We start from the raw sequence: 21,010 nt of genomic DNA, 5'->3' as shown, positions 1-21,010 counted from the left end.
TATGTTGCATCTCTGCTCTGATGGCCTGAAGTGCCATGGGCCCACCAGGCTCAAAATAATTCACTGTCCCCTTAAGCAGTTTCTGCAGCTTGTTGCTGGGGACTCCATACAGCTGCCTTCCATCTCCGATGCTTCCAAAGCACTGGAGGGGCCCAGTGGACTAGATACTTGCCCATACTGTCCCACACACCCTGCCACTCATGACTGTTCAGCCTTGGGGAAAACCTCTTGGTCCCCCTATATTGTCGTCTAACCCCAGACAAGACCCAAACCTGACTCTGCTTAACTTTTGAGATCAGACAAAATGGTTGTGGGTAGAACACAGTCTGTGTGTGTGCCAACATGCTGATCCCCATCACAATCAGCAGGCAGGTCCCAAGGGTACCCAAAGGCCATTCAAAACCTTCAGAACTCTCAGTTGATGCTGCTGTACTTGTCACTGGGGCTGGTGTAGCTGCTGTGCTTGCCGGCTCTCCCACCACCAGCTTCTCTTTTCCTGAGTCCAGCTCTTCCTCCTCTGCCTTGCTGGGAAATGCTGCGTGGTCTCCTGCATCCTCCTGGCGCTCGGCGGGCGGCTTCCGGGAAATGCTCTCGGCCATCGCGGGGCTGGGCTCCTCTGCGGGGCTCGGCTCCTCCGCGGGGCTCGGCTCTTCTGCGGGGCTCGGCTCCTCCGCCGCCTTATCCCGCTGCTCGCCAGCCCCTTCCTTCTGCTCCTCGACCGCCCCGACCTCCTCCACCTCCACCGGCAGCCGTCCCTTCGCGGCCTCCGGCCCCGCTCCCACTGCCGCTTGGTCCCCGGGGCCGCTCTCCCGGGCCGCTTCAGCAGCCGCCGGCTCCCGGGGCCGCTCCCCCTCGGCTCCCCGCAGCCTCACGAAGATGGAGAGTAGGGTGAGGGCCACGACGGTGAAGAGCAGCCGGACGGCCAGGTACAAGTCCACGGCCACGTCCGTCCCGCCCTGCTGCTGGAGCCTGCCTGTATTACAAGCCATTGCCATGAAGCACAGTGAGACAAGAACCTTAGCCCAGGCCCCACACTTGATAAACACTAACACAGCAAATACCGGCTCTAAGTAAGTTACAACGGTCTGAAGCTGTGAGATCAAGAGAAACAACTCTGAGAGCCATTAAATCGTCATTGTGACGAGTGACTATTAATCCAGTCAGATCTGTTGTTATCTCAACCCTTCGTGCCCCACGCTGGGCGCCAAAAAGAACTGTCGTGGTTTAAACCCAGTCAGGTAATTCGTTCGCTCACTTCCCCCCCTTTTGTGCCCTCCCCCTGCTCCCGGAGGGACGGAGAGGAGAATCGAAAAGAATGCAACTCCCACGGGTTGAGATAAGAACAGTCCAGCAACAAATCGCCACCGCTATATCAGCTAAAACAATGATAAGGGAAAATAACAAGGGAAGAGAATACAACACCTCAGCACCAGCTGACAGATAACTCGCCCCCCAAGCCCGACCAAGCTCCGACCGATACCTCCTCCAACCCTGCAGTCTCCCAGCCCTCCTGGCTAACTCCCAGTTACATCCCTCGGCATGACGTGCTGTGGTATGGAATACCTCTTTGGTCAGTTTGGGTCAGGTGTCCTGTCTCTGCTTCCTCCTGGCTTCCCCTCCCCCCTGGCAGAGCATGAGGCTCACAAAGTCCTTGGCCAAACCAAAACATCCTTGTTATCAGCTCTGTTCCCGAGCTGAAAGTCAAAACACTGCACTGCACCAGCTACCAAGAAGGAGAAAAAATGACTGCTGCTGCTGAACCCAGGACACCTCCCTTCCACCTTGATTAGGTATGCAGGAGGGGATGGATGCAGCAGTGACTGGTAAAGCTGTGTGGGCCATGTTCTGCTGGTCAGAAGGGAACCCTCAAACCTGTGCCCCTGTAATATCACCTGTGATATAAAGGTAAATTGGGTCAAGCTGGCTGCTGTGCACCTGTAAACCTGAATAGAGACTCAAATCTGGCCCACTCTCTTTTCTAAATGATATTTTAGATAGTCCTGGACTCTGGCAGCCTTTAAAACAAAGAAGCCACCTCTTGTAACATTTGACATATGCTGTCACTCACCCATTCCCTTCTGTGGTAAATGAGAACGATATTCCATCAGGTAGTACAGGTATGGTTTCTCAGGGCTTATCTCATAGTACCGTATATTTCCATCACCCTAAAGGCAAAGAAAATCAACGTAAGGCAACCTCTGCTGCTTAGTATGAAAGCATGAGAAGATTGCCTGGCCTCAGAAGCCATGCAGAGTCAAGAATGAACTAAACATTTACCCCCAGATTCCTATGTGGGAAGGTTAGGGCTCTGCAGTGTGCCTCCCCAGCATTTGCTGAATGGGAAGCACTTACCTTTCCCACCACATAAAGCATGTGTGTGTCTGAGTCGTAGAAGGGAAATAGGATTCCTGAGGAGCCATCCAGATCCTCCTCCAATAAAGGCACAGAAAGGTCATCCTGGCAGGACACAGGAAAAACAGAGAACTTCAATCACTGGCCAGTCACCTCAAGTTAGGGACATCTCACCTGAGCCCCACCTGACAGTGGCACATAAGCCATCTTCTTCAGAAACTCATACTCTATAATGACCCTAGGCCATGGCCAGCTGCCCTGAGCAGAGGGTCATGCAGAAATTTATTCAAAGTTCTGTGGGTGGGAAATGGGTGCTCTGTCCCAGGCTCTCAATTTGTACGAGTATCAGCTCATGATACTCGTACAAAGGGTGACAGCACCACAAAGAGGCAAAAGACTGTGTTACAAGGTAGTTAACACAGAGGGATGAAGTGAGACACTGACAAAGGAAAAGAATATCACTGTGTAAGAGAGGGGTAGAGAACAGCAGGGTTTCATAGGGCTAGCAGGCATCGCGATAGGAGAGCACGTCTTGGAAGTGATCAGTACTACCTCAATACTCTAATGTCAAAGATCATCAGAAAACAAACACACCACATTTTTTAACTCCATTGAGGGCTTCACCTGAGTAGGCTGTGTCTAAAGCTCATTTCTGTTTCCAGTACAAGTATCAATTTACCAGTAAGACCAGGAAGAGCTGCTTTTAAGTCAGAGCTACAGTGACCATCCAAAGGTTCTTTGAATGATTTCTACCCATAGCAATTCTGGTGGATTTCTATGCTGAAAGTTTTGAGAGCTTCTTCAGAAACTCATACTCGATTAACAGTGTCATAACAGTAAGGACTATCACCAACTAAGTATTTGACAGATCACTTCTGAATTGCTGTTATAAACCGGTTGTTGGGTATTTGGCAGGTAGAAAAAGTTAATGAGACAGCAAAAGAGAGAAAACTGAAGCTGGTGTGGTTAAGATTGCTGGTCCAACTCACTTGATCCCATAATGCAATTTGCCTATTATTCCACCGAGATGTTCCAGTAGAGATCAGTTTTTTCATGTTTCCAAGGAACAAGACTTTATTGGCTTTGTGAGAGTTGTAGCTGGCTTCCTATAGGAAGAGAAAGGACACTGTGTGAGGAAGAGATAGCACCCATCGCATAGCCAAATTTCATGTTACGCAAGACCTCTGACTCAGTAACATCTGAAAGATCTGCTCAGCCTGCCTGAACTACAGTGAGCAAGATTTCATGGGCATCTGAGAAAGGCAGCTTAAGCTCTTCAGAGCCATCCGCAAAAGCGCAGTCAAACTAATGAATTACATATGTGCAAAAGGGTGATCTCTTAATTGCTGGCAGGGCTTTGTGCGCCCAAATCTGTGCAAATACCTAGGAATAAGTCAGCTTCACCTTGCCAACAAATACAGAATCCAGGCAACAATAACAACTCTGGCAATGGGACACTTGCACCCTTCTGTCCACCTGATCTCTACAAGCCCTGATCTCTACAGGTCTTCCCTGTGGCATCCCACACGGGACTGCATGAGGCAGCTATCAGAACAGTGCCCTTCGAAAGGAGTTTCAGGGAGCAAGAAGCATGGTAGCAAGATGTGGAAACTCTGTGTTCAACAATGACAGCAAGTGTTCCATGAAAAGTAGAAGGCAATTGCAGCACCTAGTGTGTTGGGCAATGGAAGGCACAGAGGAGTCTTCTTTAATGGCAATGAATCTACCCAGAAGAGAAAACACTCCAAAGGGTGAGATCAGCTGAACCACAAACCTCTGAACCCAACCTACCTGTAGGACTGTTCCTGCACGAGGGTCTATCAGACGTATCTTTCTGTCCCTACAGGCTGTGGCAAGGAGACTGCCATCTGTGTTGAATGACATAGAAAGGACCACATCCCTGTGAGCATTGAGGATCTTCACTGGGTTTGAGATGACGGTCTTCATGGTGTCAAGGTTCCAGATCATTATCTGGAGAAATAAAAGAAAATCAGCCCTTTGCTGCCTGACCAGCTGGGAGCTTTTTGTACCCTATTAACCTCTTCTCTGCATGCATAGGTCTTGCCATCTTAAGTGGTTGTTCTCCAGGATTTAAAATATTCCCTGGTACTTACAGTAATATATCAGGGATACACTGCTCAGAATGTCAAATGTTCTAATTTCCTTCACAGCCACATTTTATACATAAGAGTGGCCACCATCAGTGCAGATATTTGCACTAGCATAAGAATGAAGCCAAATAAAAAAACACAAAAAAGTGCATGGCACTGCATATTGTATCTAATCCAGTAAAGGAGAACGGCAGAGTAGACTTAAGAGAGACTGGAAAATTAGCAAGTCCTTCTGAACTTGCAGCAATGTCCTTTTGCCTTTGGGGTCACCATGGAATTTCACCCTGGGGAAGGTTTATGAACTCTTTAGCATTAGTTCACAGCTTGAAATTAAAACAAATTTCAAAACACCCTGCCAAACAGGGTACCCCAGGAGGAGAGCTGCACATAGAACAGACCCACCTTGTAGTCATACCCAGAGCTGAAGAGGATGTTATTAGCAGTGGGATGCCATTCAATGAGACCAACTCTTCGAACATGCCCAAGAAGTTCCTTCTTCGGACTGGTAATGGTTTTTGTTAGCAAGGGCTTGGGGATCTCCCAGATTTTCACCTGAATGGCACAGGATGGGTCTTTGTGAGATTCCTGAGTAAGGAGCTGATTTGGAACTAATAACTATTATTCCCTTGGTATTATTATGCCCTTGATAGTGAATAGGAATGCTCCTGGCTTTATTGAATGCCAGTTATTTAAATTAGTATCTTTACTTTTCTGTGGGCCTGAGGAATCCTCTTTACCCTCTATCTTTAGCCAGCAGTTCTACCAGTTTGTTTTAACTTGGTAATTCAACACTTACACTTGGCCAAGCTGTCAACACAATTACAAAAACTTATTTCCAAGGGGAAAAAGTAAATGACAGATCTTGCAGACCTTGCCTCATAACAAACTTTGAGCAAAAGCAAGCAAATCTGAAATAAACTTTGAAGAGTCACAGAAAATATTATAGCAGTGATCAATCCAAGCAGTCATCCACTCAATACTAGTGAAAGAACTGAGAACTCCCCTGGTCAGATGACAACTATAGTATTGTTTGTCCCATAGAAACTGCACCAGTGCCGAACACTTTGCAAATGACACAGCCATTTGTCAAAGTAGACAGAGCCCACTCAGGTGGGTAAAGTACTCAGAAGCCCACATAGCAGATGTCCCAAAAAGAGAGACTGAGAAGCACTGCACTGAAGTTTATTCAACTTCAACTGGGAGTGTGGTGTCTCATAACAGGTCTACCTGCAGCCCTGGGTTCTTCTACAGGGATGCTGCATGAAGACAAAAAACCTCTGTCCTCCTGGAGTAGAAGAAGAAATAAAAGAAACCTGCAAAAGGGGCTTGACCTATGCAGGTATAATGAAAGAGTCCCTCACTAACTGTAGACACACAACTATTTAGGATTCTAACAGGTGATGAAGCCTTTGGCACAATGAAAATTACTATGCTTGTCATATTTTTTCCTAGATTTAGCCTGAAGCAAAAGAGTAATGCTCTTTGACGTAGATAGGTCATGGAAGTTAGCCACATCTGCCCAAGTCTCCCATTGTTTGGCTGATGAGGATCACACCTTTCTAAGACAAAGAAGGAGAGCTATAAATCCTGGGACCTGCTGGGAAAGGTCATGAGCATTCTTCTCAACTGAGGAATCAAGGTCATCAGAAACCTAAGGACTGCGGGGTCCAGTAGCCTCTAGACAAACTTCCAGAGTGGTAAGAGCTTCAACAGCAATCACTAAAGCAATAGAGCTGAGAGTGTAAGAAAGGGAAAAATAGGTTGTGTTCATACTGAGAACTGCCTAGAATGAGCCATTCACCCTGCATGCTATTAAATGGTTGGTGGTAAAAGCAGGGAAAAGCCCCTGGTGTCTCAGACTGTATTAAATGGCAGAAAGTGTCAGTGCTTAGTGAGCAGGAGTGGGTCTTGGAGCCAGCCCTGCCAGGTCAAGCAAGAACAATTCATGAACCATTTACCTTGCTGCATCTTGAAGAAAAACTGACAAAGCAAAGTCACAGAATTGCCCTTATAAGCACACAGGACATCTTCAGCAAGCTGAATTCACATGTTCCTGATTGATGTGCCAAAAGGAACAGAAGGGGTAAGAGGATAAGGCCTCTCCCCATACCGTTCAAACTCTCAGTCCCTGTCCACTTGCACTGGCCTCAGTTCTAAGCCTGCCTGAAGCAGCACTGGGAACTGTAAAGGGCAATAGGTGAGACTATTGACTACTGACTCACAGAGACTATCCATCCCCTCCCATGACAAAAATTACCACTCTACAATCTTCAGCTACACACTGCAAAAGATAGCTGTGGTACCACCAAGGCAAGCTCCAGAAAGGCAGATTAATGGCCAAGAAACCTCTGAGGAATGTGGGTAATGGGAAATTTCCACTACCTTCCAGAAGCTTGTGGCCATCCTCAAAAGCTCCAGGGAGACACAGTCCAGTAAGAACAATCAGATGCATCCTTGCACACAAGCCAGAACAGTGGCTAATGCCACAGTGAGGCTCAGAAATGGTGCAGAGCACCATACCTTTAACAACAGAATGCGAGGAGTCTTGGGCTCTGATGTCCAGCCCAGTGGAAGTAGTTGACACCTCTGGGACCCTAGAAACTTCCTCAGACTTCTCTCAGGACAGAGAAAGTGTTGCTGTGGAGACGTGCCAAAAGTACATCCAGTCCAAGCTCTCTAGTACAGGCCAGCACAACACAGATGTTGACACCATATCTGTCAGTGATGTGTGAATCCAACAGCAGGCACTGAGATGAAGGGGGAATGGGAGCAAATCTGAGGAGAGGTGGGATGAAAAGAATTTGTTCAATTTCTGGCTACCCTTCAAGAAAAGCACAGAGGAGATGGAGCCAGAGTCTTTGGAGGTGCACAGGGACAGCACCGAAAACAATGAAAACAAATGGCAATATGGGCACTCCCTGGTGATCAGAGGAGCCCTATTTTGCCTAGAATTTTGCCTTCAACCCCTGGAAGAAGGGACCAGTGAGGCAACAGCATCTGAAGCCTTGGAGATCTTCCAGCTCACCTGGACAAGGCTTAGAACAACCTGATTCAACTGACCTGCTTTGAGTAGGGCTTGGACTAAGTGAGCTCTAGAAGTCTAGCTACTGGCTACCAGGCAAACCAGTCACACTAAGAAACATAGTCTGTTGTCCTCTGTAGTTGGCAGGGATGGAAGAGGTATCCCTACATTATGTCATTGTGTAGGGAACCCCTAAGGTCCTGGTGCCAGGATGACGGGAAGGTGATACCAAAACAGAGAGCATATTCACAAACAGCAAGACTTCTTAGAACAACTTTTATTGATGACACCAGTGACAAGCTCAGTATTTTCATTGTTTAGATCATCAGGGAATGATTCAGCGCCAAGTTTCAGTAGGAAGCTGGAAAAGAAAGCTGACAGGGAGCAGCTTTCCTGCATAGACTCCAGAGTCCTGGGTAGACAACAGGATAAATATGACACAGCAGCATATCCTGGTGGGGATGAAAGCTAGCAACATCCTGGCCTGATACAAAAGGAAGACAGCCGTTAGATCAAGGGAAGCAATTTTTCTCATTTACTCAGCTACCATTAAACAGCAGCTGGAACACTGCATCCAGTTTTGTAGTATCTCAGTGCAATAAAGATGCTGATAAACTTAAGTGATTCCAGTGGAGGCCACCAGGATGCTCAGGAGGCTGCAGCACTTGCCCTTTGAGAAGCTGAGGGAGATGGGCTTGCTTAGCTTGGAGAAGACATGGCTTCAAGGCAAACTTAAGAGAAGCCTTCAATACTTAGAATACTGCTAAGAAATTTCAGCCAGGCTCTGTCTTGAAGAGCAGGGTGGTAGGACAGGATACAGCAGTTACTAACTACACTGGGGAGGTTCTGACTGCATATAAGGAAATATATTTCTCCATGGAAGCAGTGAAGAACAGGAACAGGTTGCCCAGAGAGGTGGTGAAACCTCTATCCTTGGGTTGCCTCCTGTGCTCAACAGACCTGCAGAGGAGAGCACCCAGGCTCCTTTAACACAAATGGTTTTGTGATTCTGTAACTGCAGCAGGAAGTTTTGAAGCTTCTGCTCATTCCTTATCTAAGGATCAAAAGAGAGGTCATGGTAGATCCTTCCTGCCACAGGTCCATCCGGAAACAGTATGAAAACTCAGCAGACAGGTTGGAGGATAAAATGAAACCCTCACAGACAGCCCGGAAATTTAAAGCCTTCAAAAAATAAAAGACAAATATATCCGAAGAAGCAAAGGAAAGTCACTACATGAAGGACAATTAAAAGAGCCTAGATTTCTAATTCAAGAGTGATTTTCGGCAGAGCTGAAATGTCTGAATGTGCACTAAGTCAGGGTTGAAGGAAATGAGAAGGAAAACCTCCCTGATGCTGTGTGGTAGAGAGTGAATATACCCAGTGGAAGAAAACATATGTGGGATCTCTGGAAAAAAGGACAGTAGTTAGTCAGGTGGCTCTATTGCAGAAGTCAACATCCCGCTTTTGACAGGACATGGAAAAACAACCTTTCATGGTCACTTAGATACGGGTTAAATTGCCCATTACAAACATTTCAGTTACTAGTCTGCACCTACACTGAGGCAAAATGTGTGACTGCATCTTAATTATAATAATACCAGGTAAGGCACTTATTGCAGAATGGTATGATGCAGATTCCTCATCTACTCCATAAGTGATCCAACATGACTTTACAGAGTAACTGAGTAGAGAAACAAACTCAAATTTGCTCTGCAGGGAATTAATCTGAAACAGCTGCTCCAGATTACATTGTATTGAAGCTTTTGTTTGAAATTAAAGAGTTTTATAATGATTAAAATTGAATAGTAATTCCATTTTAAATTCATACTCTTGTTTTCTCATGCAAACATACCCAAAAAGACAGAAGTCCCCATAAAACAGATCTTTCTTTACACACTGATTTTGATATATCATCTGGAAGGTCTGACCCCAAGAGAAATAAATGATCTTACTTTTACCTGACTTCTTTATATGTATATGCATGCTTTCACATCTCAGCCATGGGCCTTGTGGTTTCTTTTTCATTTCACTCCCCAAAAAGGATATTAGCTATGTAACAACACCGTCGACAAGCTGGTAAACTTACTGTGGCATCTTCTGAACATGAAGCTATTACAAAGTCATTGAATGGGTTCCACTTGATGTCCAGAACATTCCCTCTGTGACCCCATATTCTGGGATAATGTGGGTCAAGCTTCCCTGTCTGGAAAACACATATCAACAAACCTAAGATGAGCCATGTAATTACAGGACATTTTTAAAGAAGATCCAAGCCAGCTCCAGCAAAAAACCTCTTTCTCCTTGTTATGTTCCAAGTGCCCTGGGTGGCCTCTGTCTATTGAGAATGGGCTTTTGCTGTTCCTGCTAAGCAAGTCTTGATGATACCACTGAAAAGAAAGGAAATAGTTATCCAGGCCTTTCTAATTACACATTGCTATGAAGAAATCTGTACACATGCAGCAGCTGAGACTGCTGAAGTTAGAACACAGTATTTGGTTCAGACACCAGGATAAAACTTTGAGGGGAAACACTCATAAACAAGTTGAATCCTCCATATTTTTTAAAGATCTTGGGGGGAGAAACACACACACCATAAGATTTCTTACCTCTTACCTCTTTCAGAAGACATTTTTTATAAGCAGGAAAAACATGTATATATATTTTAGCTTTTATTCTTTAGTTTCATCAGCTAGAGTTTATTTTTCAAGCAAAAAGGTATTTGTGACACAAATTACAAATGTAGTTTTTCTTTCAACAGCTATCTGTTTCTCCCTGATGGTGCTCAAATCCAGCCATTCACCAGACTGAACCAGATTCCAGACTCTCCTAAAAGACTCAAAGTTTGGGTGGCATCTTCACTACTAAAAATCCTGCACGAAGTGCACAAAGGAGTATTGAGAGCCTGATGCCACATGGGAGCAGTCTTGCATCAGGAGAAAAACATACTGCAGGCACAGTGCTACAAAGCCAAACCAGTGTATTACATGCTAGGAAGCTTGCTGGGAATTTTAGTACCATTGCAGCAGCACTTGCTTCTCCCTGTCAGAAGCAGGAGAAGTACGGACCCACTTTCTATCCAAGACATCTGTCCAAAAGCAAAGGTCAGACACCTAAAGAGATATGGTGGGAAGCTGGTCCTGCTCACTGCTTTATTTTTGTCCCACCTCAAAGAATTACAAACCAAAATGAACACAAATGCATGCTCTCATGGAAAGGAGACACTTGTGTTGGTGCTCTCCCTGCTCCTTTCCAGAGGTGGGCCTTAGGAGTGCACAGCAGAGGGAAATCAGTGCTGGCTCTAACATGGATGTGGCCCGAATGTAATTTTCCCAGCCTTTAAAATGTGTATGGTTCTGAATGCAGAACAGGACACGATATGTAACTATTCTGGCCTCACTGGAAAGTTTATCACATAGACTGGGACTAACCTGCTTTAATCTGAACACTAGAGGGCTTTGAAATGTAAAAGACTCTGCTTTTTTAGACTACAGTCTAAAACAATTGTGACAAAGCAAAGTGACTTGGGAAGGCAGAAGAGAGATAAAAAGCCTTTAATAAGCAGCATTCCCCCACCCACAGTGTCCTTTTGTAGGCTTCAGAGCTTGATTTCAATTTGGCAACTCAATGGGCTGGGCAGCCAGCTCCACAGCGATGCCTTGATCCCTATGGGAACTGTCCCCTCCTAGAGCTGGCTGGCTGACTGCTCCCCATTCCATCTGGGAGACTCCCAGGCTGCCCTGAGCCTGCTCTGCCAGTCCCATCCTGCAAGGCTGTCCTACCACCATGTCCCCAGCAGGCTCAATTGGCCTTGGAAAAGGAGTCCTTGCCCTTCCAGCCACCAGCCCCAGTGCAGCCTTGCATCCATGGGACAGAGCAGGACCCCGCAACACATGAACCCCCAGGCTGCCGATAAACACGTAGGACAGGTAGAGCTGCTGGTCTCAGATGCACATCTGTATGTGGAAGTGAAGCTCTTCACATGCTGGGGGAAGTTTTCATCTCAAAATTAGTTACTATTTCAGTAACTAATGTATTGTTATTCATGCAGATGTACCTGACTTCCACAGAGATTTGCAGGGATTGAAAATTAGTAATTTTTCAACCTCACACTTTCTAAACTCCCAGCACTTCTGAAGAGTAACCAAACTCAGAGCCCCTTGACAAAAAACACTTCTACTGGGACAGCCCTTACAACTCTCCCAAGAGCAGAGTCTGTACAGGGTAGATATCCTTCCTTTAACAGCCAGTGCTGACGCACTGAAAGACTGGAGATCGCAAAGACTTAGATAAATATCTCCTTGTCTCTTGGGACTTTGTTCTCATTTTTCTATCCCTTTGCTTTATGCTGCAGAGACAGATGCAGTCTCAGCCAAGTCTGGTCATTGGAGAAGGAAATAGTCAGGCCTTTGCCACAAAAAGGAAGGCCACAAAACTGCTCTCTCAGTCAAGATCTTTGCTTGCTATGCACTGCATGCAGTTCCCAAACACATCTGTGCCAGACACCAATCTACGCACCCTAAGAAGACCATTCATCTCCCAGTTATAGTCACTGAGCCTGTGTCTCCTTGGACTTGCAAGATTAACAAAGGCAGTCAGTCTATTCAGCCATCTTCCTCCCTGGTGAGATGTGCTGCCATTCAACGGTACATCTTCACGAGGACCTGTCTGACACATCCTGCATCAGAAGACCATTCTCCAAGTGGCGGCAAATATCAAACTAATTCCTCTTCAGGCTGAAAGCAAAGGCCTGCTGAAAGGAGAGTATCTGTGGCAAAGAGCTACCTCCCTATATAACCTCTGCTGCTCTCAACCCTAACTCTCCCCCAGGCTCTCAGAGAGGAAAAACAGTGCAGTAGTTGAGAGCGGGATTTACGCAAACTGACGAGAGAGCTTGGTGCCCACAATAAGGAGCACAACAAGCCAGCAAGGAGGCACAGTCCAGAGCAAGGTTGAGCCTACATTTAAGCACATATTGACGCAGGCAGTCCCTCTAGTAGCATGTGCAGAAAGAACTCCAAAAAGCATTGGAGGGACAAGAGCAGCTCCAAGGGCAGGTTATTCACCCAGCCTGGAAAGTGTAGGCCTCCCTTTCCCAGCTACCATATCCTGCGTTGGCTAAATGTGATGTCCTGGCTCTTCCGCTTTTCCTCCACACGATGGCAAGGTTGTAACGCAGCTGCTGCCTGTGAATCCAGTCAAAAGTAACCACAGATCAGAGGCTCATCATGAGAAGGCAATACTGTCCCATGCATAGTCTCCAGAGCAGCTGCCTTTGGCTCCCTGCAGCTGGGTCCACAGTATGCTGTCTATCATGGTCAGCATTGCAAAGGATGGCAGCCACAAATACCACCACCAGGAGCAAAAGTCAAAAGCTGCCTGATTTTACCAGGTAGGACCAGCTGAGAAGTGTATCACAGTCCCCAGGCTCAGGGAACCTCTTTCTGTGAGGGGCTGAGCCCACTCTCCACACCCAGCAAGGGTCAGGAACAGGTATTCAGAGAACGGCTGTACAAAGCGCAGCACGTACAGATAGTTTCCCCGATCCACCACCAATGGTCAACCCTCAAGGGACATGCATCAGAACTAACACAGTTCATAAAATGCTCTATAACTTCATCCTGGTTTACAACCCTTAGTTCTTCTGGTCTCATCAGCATCTGGAGCAGTGAGCTCTACATCTGAACTGCAGAAGAATTCACATCGGCTGATAACAGTTTGCTCCCTTTACCAGGATTCCAGGGACTCCATACCACAAAAAAACAAGAAGAATTACTCCTTATGCTTGTTCCTCATCCTCATGACAAGTTTTATATATCTCACTTCTTTGTCTTTTTTTCCAGACTGACTGAGGCCTAATCTACATCTTCCTCACATATTTTCATTGATGTACTTTAATAACCTTTTTCTGTACCTCCCAGTTCTACCATGCCTTTGAAATAAGGCAGTTATTTCTGCAGGCAGGTATTTCAGATCTGGATGGAGTGTTAAGCAGGTGTTAAGATGGAAGAATTACTACTGAAGACTAGCCTAGAGAGCTCTAGAGAGCTGAGAAAAGGTGAGAAGACAGAAAAATTAATAGTAAGCAGTGCAAGCACTCTCAACTCATTTTGCCAACACTTTGAGAGCTGGCTCCCACCCCCTGTCCCACAGTCACCAGCTTACAGATGCAGCTCTGTGATAAGGACAAGTTCTTCAGCCTCAACAGATCATCGTTGAGGGGGAAGAAGTGACTCAGTCAAGAAAAACAAGGCAAGGGTTAATTTTAGAAGGACTGTCTTTGAACAGCACCTGCAGAGAAGGAGATGAACAAACAAAGTCTAGGAGAGCCAGGAACTGTGCTAAATTCTTCAAGCATAGCCAGTTCACTTTCATCCTTAGCAAATATATATTGAAAAAGTGGTAATGCAATAACACCATCAATTAACTTTTAATTAAAGGCTGAACTTTTGCCTTTCATCTGTTCTGCCCTGATTCCAGAGAGCTCATAATCTCATATTCAAGTTAATCCACATTAGTGCATGCCTAATTTTTTCTGAAGCAATAAACATCAGATGGCCTGCTTCTCTCCCTCATCAGATCCGTAAGTCATCAAAACCCATAAACATCGGATTTGTTACTGAAAGGGAAGCTTCTCCAGCATCGATGCTTTAAGCTTAAGAGCTTCATTGGCTGATAATCATTTCTCCACTCTTTCACAAAGGAGGAGGTAGAGCGAAACATGCCACATTTTCCTTTTGTCATATCTGAAAACATGCCAGTAATGCAACTTTCAGATTTTGCCCCGTGTCTCCTAATTACTTCTATATTTAAAATTTCTCCTAGCACAGTTCCTGCTCTTTATACAGGAAATGCAAATGAGATGTGAAATGAATGAAGGTGCTAAAAAGCTGCAAGCAGCAATGTAAGAGACAAAACTAGACACAACCCAGGAATCACCTGCCAGAGCATCTGAGGCCCCTCCTATCACTCTGCAATCTGGACAGCTGCATTAACTGAATATCCTCTGTGTGATCTAGCTCCCTAGAAAGCCTGGCTTTCCTCCAGCCTCTTGATGCTCTCTCAAAAGCCAGCCTGCCTCAGGAGAGCTCACCTGGTGTATGGGAATGACAACAAAGGCCCCCCCGCACGCACACTCAGTCACCACTGCAATGAAGTGGGGGTTTACAGCGCAGAACTGGTTGTCGTGGACGTTGTGGGTGATGGGCACGCAGTCATAGCATTTCTCCTTACTGGCTGGTCTGCCATACACGTGGCGGAACTTGGAGGTGCGGTACTGCAGGTTCCACGACATCTGCAATTGGAGAAACACAATGCTCCGTGACATAAGGACCAAGCAAGGCTTGCAGACTCCCGCTCCCCAGCACAGGCTCACCCCTCCGCATCTGTGCTTCTCACATCAACCCTCAGACAGCAAGCAGCAGTCACTTTTTTCTCTGGTGGTCTTCACCCCTGTGGCATGACCTGTGTCTGCACCCGCTGCAGATGGAGTGATGAAGAGAAGAGAGTTCAGGGGAGAGAAGACAGCTCTCTCCATCACCAGCTGGGCTGTGCATGCAGTCCCTATCACTGAGGCAGGGCCACACGGCAGCAAGTTTAAGAGGAGATGAATCTTGGTAGCACAGAGCTCAGGAAGGATAAAAGATACATCTTAGGTGGGGAAAGCCTGAAAGATGGCAAGTGAAAAAGCCAGTCTGGATGCATGCTTCATTTAGTCCTGAGGTGGCTTAGGACCAAAAATAAGTCTAAATTTTGCACATATGAAGGGAAAAAAAGATCTGACAGGTTACAGGAATAGTTGCTGTCACCTCTGGGTTTTTTCCCCACTAACAATGAATGACATTTTGCATGACTAGTTTATAACTGCACCACAGCCTTCTAACAGGCAGCATTTTAAATGGTGTTTAAATTAGATACATAAATCATGCTAAACACAAGAACCCTTCCCACAGAGAGCACTGGAGCTTAACAGAACTCATGCAAGTGCTCTCAAGTAGGAAACTACCAGTGTTGGGCAGAAAAGGTCGTTCAGACTATTAACTCTTGCTCTCTCAACAAGACCTAGACAGTGGGGATGGTCCTACTGCCTAAAGGAAAAGAAATGGAGATCAGGCAAGAAGGTTATGGGTGAAAGAGATCCCCAGTCAGCTGTGAGTATGAGCAAACATTGGGAAAAGGCTTGATTTTACCCAGTACTGATTTCTTTAACATGAATTTGGTGAACACTGTTATCAGCAATACTGGATCAAAATACTCCAGTCTGAGATGGGAACCCAACCAAGCAGCTTTTGAGTTACAGCAAGACTTAAACCACTCACTCATGTGGGTAAACGTTTAAGGGGAGGCATGCAATGGCAGGAAATCAAGAGCGTCATCACCTGACAAGGGGTCTAAGCAATTCTAAACTTAAATATCCTTGTTGCTGGCATGTTTTTGCATCCTCTTATGATGACTGTTTGAGGTTAGGAAACTGTATTGCTTGATCCTGGGCTGTTAAACTGAAACTTTACAAGCACCCATCAACACAAAGATCCACAAAGCTCACATCCCACATCACACCAGAAGATGTGAGCTATCAATAGTGCTAGGACACAAGTCCTGTCCTATCTCCTGTTCCCAGAAGGAGCACAGTGTGGTCTGAAGTGCCATGACATATCTGCAATACAAAAGGGATAGATGCCCATTCTGAACACAACTGTGGTGAGACACATGGAGACACAAGTAGCAGCCAAGATAGAGAAGCTGGGAAGAGCTGGGCTGGGCAAAACACTTCTCTGCAGGGCTGTCCTTAAGCAGCTCCCAAGTTTTGGGAAAACATAATGTTACTTGCTGCACTCCAGCCAGCTATAACAGGTCTTTCATCTTTTATTCTCCACTCCTGCAAGATTGTCAGCCACTCAAAACAGCTTCCTGGCAGTAAGCAGAGCAATCACTTGTGCCACCAGCTCCATTCCCCACCATTCTGTCTTGCAGGCAAGCCCACCCTGAATTCTCTCCCACCCTGGGTGAGTCCTGCAGCAGAGCAGGCCCCACCTTCTCCATAAGGGCCTTTGAACTCCTCGATGACCCCCACACTGGCATGTTTCCATGTACACCTCACCGTTTCCATTCCCCACCCTTGCCCACCACCTCAACATTAGGAGGATGGTCCTCTCCCTGCTGGAAGCAGAGGCAGCAGCGGGCTGCACATCATCAGAGCTGACTCCATGGGCCACAGGGAGTTAGCTGCAAAATCCTCCCCAGAGCAGGAGGCAGAGGCACCTCCATGGGGAGGCCCTCCCCCGTATCTTTCCATGGCAAGCAGTAAACCTTGGTGTACAAGTAACTTTTCCCAGTTCTTCAAAACCTACTGAGGCTACAGCTGCACTTTCCACCTACCTCCCCCATCCGAGGTGCCACTACACTACAGCACCTTCTTACCAGCCTTCTCCTGGCCCTCATCACACAGCCTCCCACTTGCAGAGGAAAAGCAAACTGGACAAGGAGGTCCTGACAGTAGCAGGGCTGCATCCGCCCCCCCTCTGCTCACAGTGCCACGCCCATCCGAGGGCGCTGGGATCTACCAGAGGCCTCTGCTCAGTGTTCCCTGCAGGGTCCTTCTTTTCCATTTTCAGACATTCGCTTCCCTCTTCTCTGTTTTCAGGTTTTGACAGTCACAATTATTTGTTTTCCTTCCTCTCCTTTACTGCCACACATGGTGGAGAAGAACACACAGGAACACCAGGCAAAAGAAAGTGATATGACCACTGTCCAAACATAGAATCATAGAATGGTTAGGGTTGAAAAGGACCTTAAGATCATCTAGTTCCAACACCTCTGCCATGGGCAGGGACACCTCACACTAACCCATCTCACCCAAGGCTCCCTCCAACCTGGCCTTGAACACCACCAGGGATGGAGGATTCACAACTTCCATGGGCAACCCATTCCAGTGCCTCGCCACCCTAACAGGAAAGAATTTCTTCCTTATAGCCAATCTAAACTTCCCCTGGTTAAGTTTTAACCCATTACCCCTTGTCCTACCACTACAGTCCGTAATAAAGAGTCCCTCCCCAGCATGAGGTCTCCACACAGCCTTCTCTTCTCCAGGCTGAACAGCCCCAACTTTCTCAGCCTATCTTCATACAGGAGGTGCTCCAGGCCCCTGATCATCCTTCGTGGCGTCCTCTGGACTTGTTCCAACAGTTCCATGTCCTTTTTATGTTGAGGACACCAGAACTGCACACAATACTCCAAGTGAGGTCTCATGAGAGCAGAGTAGAGGGGCAAGATCACCTCCTTCGATCTGCTGGTCACGCTCCTTTTGGTGCGGCCCAGGATATAGCTGGCTTTCTGGGCTGCGAACACACAGTGAAGCTGGCTCATGTTCAGTTTCTCATCGACCAACACCCCCAAGTCCTTCTCTGCAGGGCTGCTCTGAATCTCTTCTCTGCCCAACCTGTAGCTGTGCCTGGGATTGCTCTGACCCAGGTGTAGGACCTTGCACTTGGCATGGTTAAACTTCATGAGGCTGGCATCAGCCCACCTCACAAGGGTGTCAAGGTCCCTCTCAATAGCATTCCTTCCCTCCAGCGTATCAACCGAACCACACAGCTTGGTGTCATTGGCAAAGTTGCTGAGGGTGCACTCAATCCCACTGTCCATGTCAACAGCAAAGATGTTGAACAAGACCAGTCCCAACACCGATCCCTGAGGGACACCACTCGTTACTGGTCTTCAGCCAAACATTGAGCCATTGACCACAACTCTTTGCATGCAGCCATCCAGCCAAGTCCTATATCCACCGAGTGGTCCATCCATCAAATTGATGTCTCTCCAATTTAGAGACAAGGATGTTGTGTGGGACAGTGTCAAATGCTTTGCACAAGTCCGGGTAGATGACATCAACTGCTCTACCCCTGTCCATCAGTTCTGTAGCCCCATCATAGAAGGCCACCAAATCGGTCAGGCAGGATTTCCCCTCAGTGAAGCCATGCTGGCTGTCACCAAGCACCTTGATGTTTTTCATGTGCCTTAGCATGCCTTCCAGGAGAATCTGCTCCAAGATTTTGCCAGGCACAGAGGTGAGAGTGACTGGTCTGTAATTGCCCAGGTCATCCATTTTCCCCTTCTTGAAAACGGGGGTTATATTTCCCTTTTCCCAGTCATCGGGAACTTCACCTGACTGCCATAATTTCTCAAATACGATGGCCAGCAGCTTAGGAACTTCATTTGCCAGCTCCTTCAGGACCCACAGATGGATTTCATCAGGTCCCATGGACTTGTGCACGTTCAGGTTCTTAAGATGGTCTCAAACCAGATCCTCTCCTACAGTGGGCCCAAGGTCTTCATTCTCACAGTCTCTGCATCTGCCTTCCAGGATTTGGGTGGTTTGGTCAGAGCCTTTGCCAGTGAAGACTGAGGCAAAGAAGTCATTCAGAACCTCAGCCTTTTCCAAATCCTGTGTAGCCAGTTCTCCTGACAGCTTCCTGGGGGGGCCTCCATTCTCCCTAGTCTGTTTTTTATTTGAAATGTACCTATAGAATCTCTCCTGTTATCTTTCACATCCCTACCCAAATTTAATTCTAACTGGACCTTAGCTTTCCTAACCTGGTCCCTAGCTTCCCGGACAACATCCCTGTATTCTTCCCAGGCCGCCTGTCCTTGCTTCCACCTTTTAGGAGCCTCTTTTTCCCCTCAAATTTTCCTCAGCAGCTCCTTATCCATCCAAGGAGGTTTCCTGGCCCTCCTGCTGCACTTCCTTCCAGTTGGGATGCAACACTCCTGAGCTTGCAGCAGGTGATCCTTGAATATCAACCAAGAGTCTTGGGCCCCCTGCCCTCTAGGGCTATATCCCATGGAACCTTACTAAGCAGGTTCCTGAAGAGGCCAAAGTCTGCAGGTTTGGGCTTAGGAAAAGTAAGTCTCACCTGGAGTTGAATCTGACTCATTCATTCATGTGAATGGCAACAAGAAAGTTTCCTGCAGGTACCACAGCAGTAAAAGGACAACTAGGGAAAACTTGAGCCTGCTGAGAAGGGGAGCAGGAGTCTTCTGACAAAGGACACAGAAAAGGCACTACAGCCTTCACTGCTGTATTGGGTTTGCATGGCAGGGTTTTGGTGGTGGAAGGAGCTATCAAACCCTGCTGGGGGGGGGGGGGGGGTCTTCTGCAAGAAGCTTCCCCCATGCCCCATAGAGCCAAATGCTAGCCTGTGCCAAGAGAGACCCACGCTGGCCAAGGACAAGCCCACCAGTGATGGTGGAAGTGCCTCTGGGGTGATATAGTTAGAAGGGGAAAGAAAAAACTGTGCAACTGCAGCCCACAATAGGAGTGAGCTGTGGTGGTTTAAGCCCAGCTAGTAACTCAGAACCATGCAGCCACTTGCTCACCTCCTCCTTCCCCTTCCACTCCAAGTGGGATGGGGAGGAAAAATTGAAAGAATGTAAACCCCAAGAGCTGACATGAGAACAGTACAGTAACTAAGGTACAACACAAAACCACTACTGCTACTAATAATAACAATAAGGGAAATAACAAGGTGAAGACAATAGGAAACTAAAAAGGGAAAGGAAAAACAACAACCAACTCAAGTGCTCAACAATACAATTGCTCACCACCTGCCAAATGGTACCCACCCTGACCCAAGCAGTGATCTGGGCCTTCCGGGTTACTCCCCCCAGTTTATATACTGGGCATGATGTGCTGTGGTATGGAATAGCCCTTTGGTTAGTTCGGGTCAGGGGTCCTGGCTCTGCTCCCTCCTGGCTTCTTGTGCTCCTCCCCACTGGCAAAGCATGAGAGACTAAAAAGTCCTCGGTCAGAGTAAACATCACTTAGCAAAACCCAAAACATCTGCATGTTATAAGCATTATTCTCAGACTGAAGCCAAAGAACTGTGCCACCTGCTAGGAAGGAGAAAAATTACAGTTATAGCTGAATACAGGAGATGAGCATATGAGAGTGCAACAGTCCTGCAGACACCCATGTCAGTGGAGATGGAGGGGAGGAGGTGCTCCAGGCCCTGGGCCAGAGATTCCCCTGCAGCCTGTGGTGCAGACCATGGTGAGGCAGCTGTGCCCCTGCAGCCCATAGAGGTCCATGGTGGAGCAGATTCCCCCTGCAGCACACGGAGGACCCCACACCAGAGCAGAGGGATGCCCAAAAGAGGCTGTGACCCCATGAGCAACCCGTGCTGGAGCAGGCTCCTGGACTAGCTGTGGCCCCACGGAGAGAGGAGCCCACACTGGAGCAGGTTTGCTGTGTTGTCCATGCACAGCCATGTCTGAGCAGAGTGAGCCAGCATGGACAGAGCCCAAGGTCCTGAAAATCCCAGGTATGCAGCACTGGGTAAGGCCTGAAGCCACAGCTTGGGATCCCCAGCTCACCTCACCTGCTTGTGGGGCTGCAAGAAGCCAGGGCTGCAAGGAGCCATGGTCCTCACAGCAGGAGCATGCAGACAAGCCCTGCACACTGGTCAGTGCTCAGGGGCAGTTTAACCCCATCTTGAGAGTGAGCTGGAGCTGAAGTCTGGGTCTTTTCATCTG

General features: G+C 47.3%; 1 protein-coding gene across 2 annotated transcripts in view; it reads right to left on the bottom strand.

Annotated features, from left to right (window-relative positions):
- Window positions 1-21,010, bottom strand: part of CORO2A (coronin 2A) — a 53,007-nt gene that overhangs the window by 6,260 nt on the left and 25,737 nt on the right. For both annotated transcript variants that reach the window (XM_061468761.1, XM_061468762.1), the window contains exons 2-8: window positions 14,577-14,777; window positions 9,573-9,689; window positions 4,866-5,015; window positions 4,144-4,323; window positions 3,342-3,458; window positions 2,353-2,457; window positions 2,069-2,165 (exon numbers count right to left, since the gene is read on the bottom strand). In XM_061468761.1, coding sequence (XP_061324745.1) covers window positions 2,069-2,165; window positions 2,353-2,457; window positions 3,342-3,458; window positions 4,144-4,323; window positions 4,866-5,015; window positions 9,573-9,689; window positions 14,577-14,777 — 967 coding nt within the window. The remainder of the gene's footprint in view (window positions 1-2,068; window positions 2,166-2,352; window positions 2,458-3,341; window positions 3,459-4,143; window positions 4,324-4,865; window positions 5,016-9,572; window positions 9,690-14,576; window positions 14,778-21,010) is intronic.

Source organism: Pezoporus flaviventris, unplaced genomic scaffold (genome assembly GCF_033815535.1).
Source record: "Pezoporus flaviventris isolate CSIRO_AGI_PZ_B2104156 unplaced genomic scaffold, CSIRO_AGI_Pfla_v1 ptg000050l, whole genome shotgun sequence".
Lineage (NCBI taxonomy): Eukaryota > Metazoa > Chordata > Aves > Psittaciformes > Psittacidae > Pezoporus > Pezoporus flaviventris.
The sequence above is the reverse complement of the archived record's forward strand: the minus strand, read 5'-3'. Positions and strand labels throughout refer to the sequence as shown.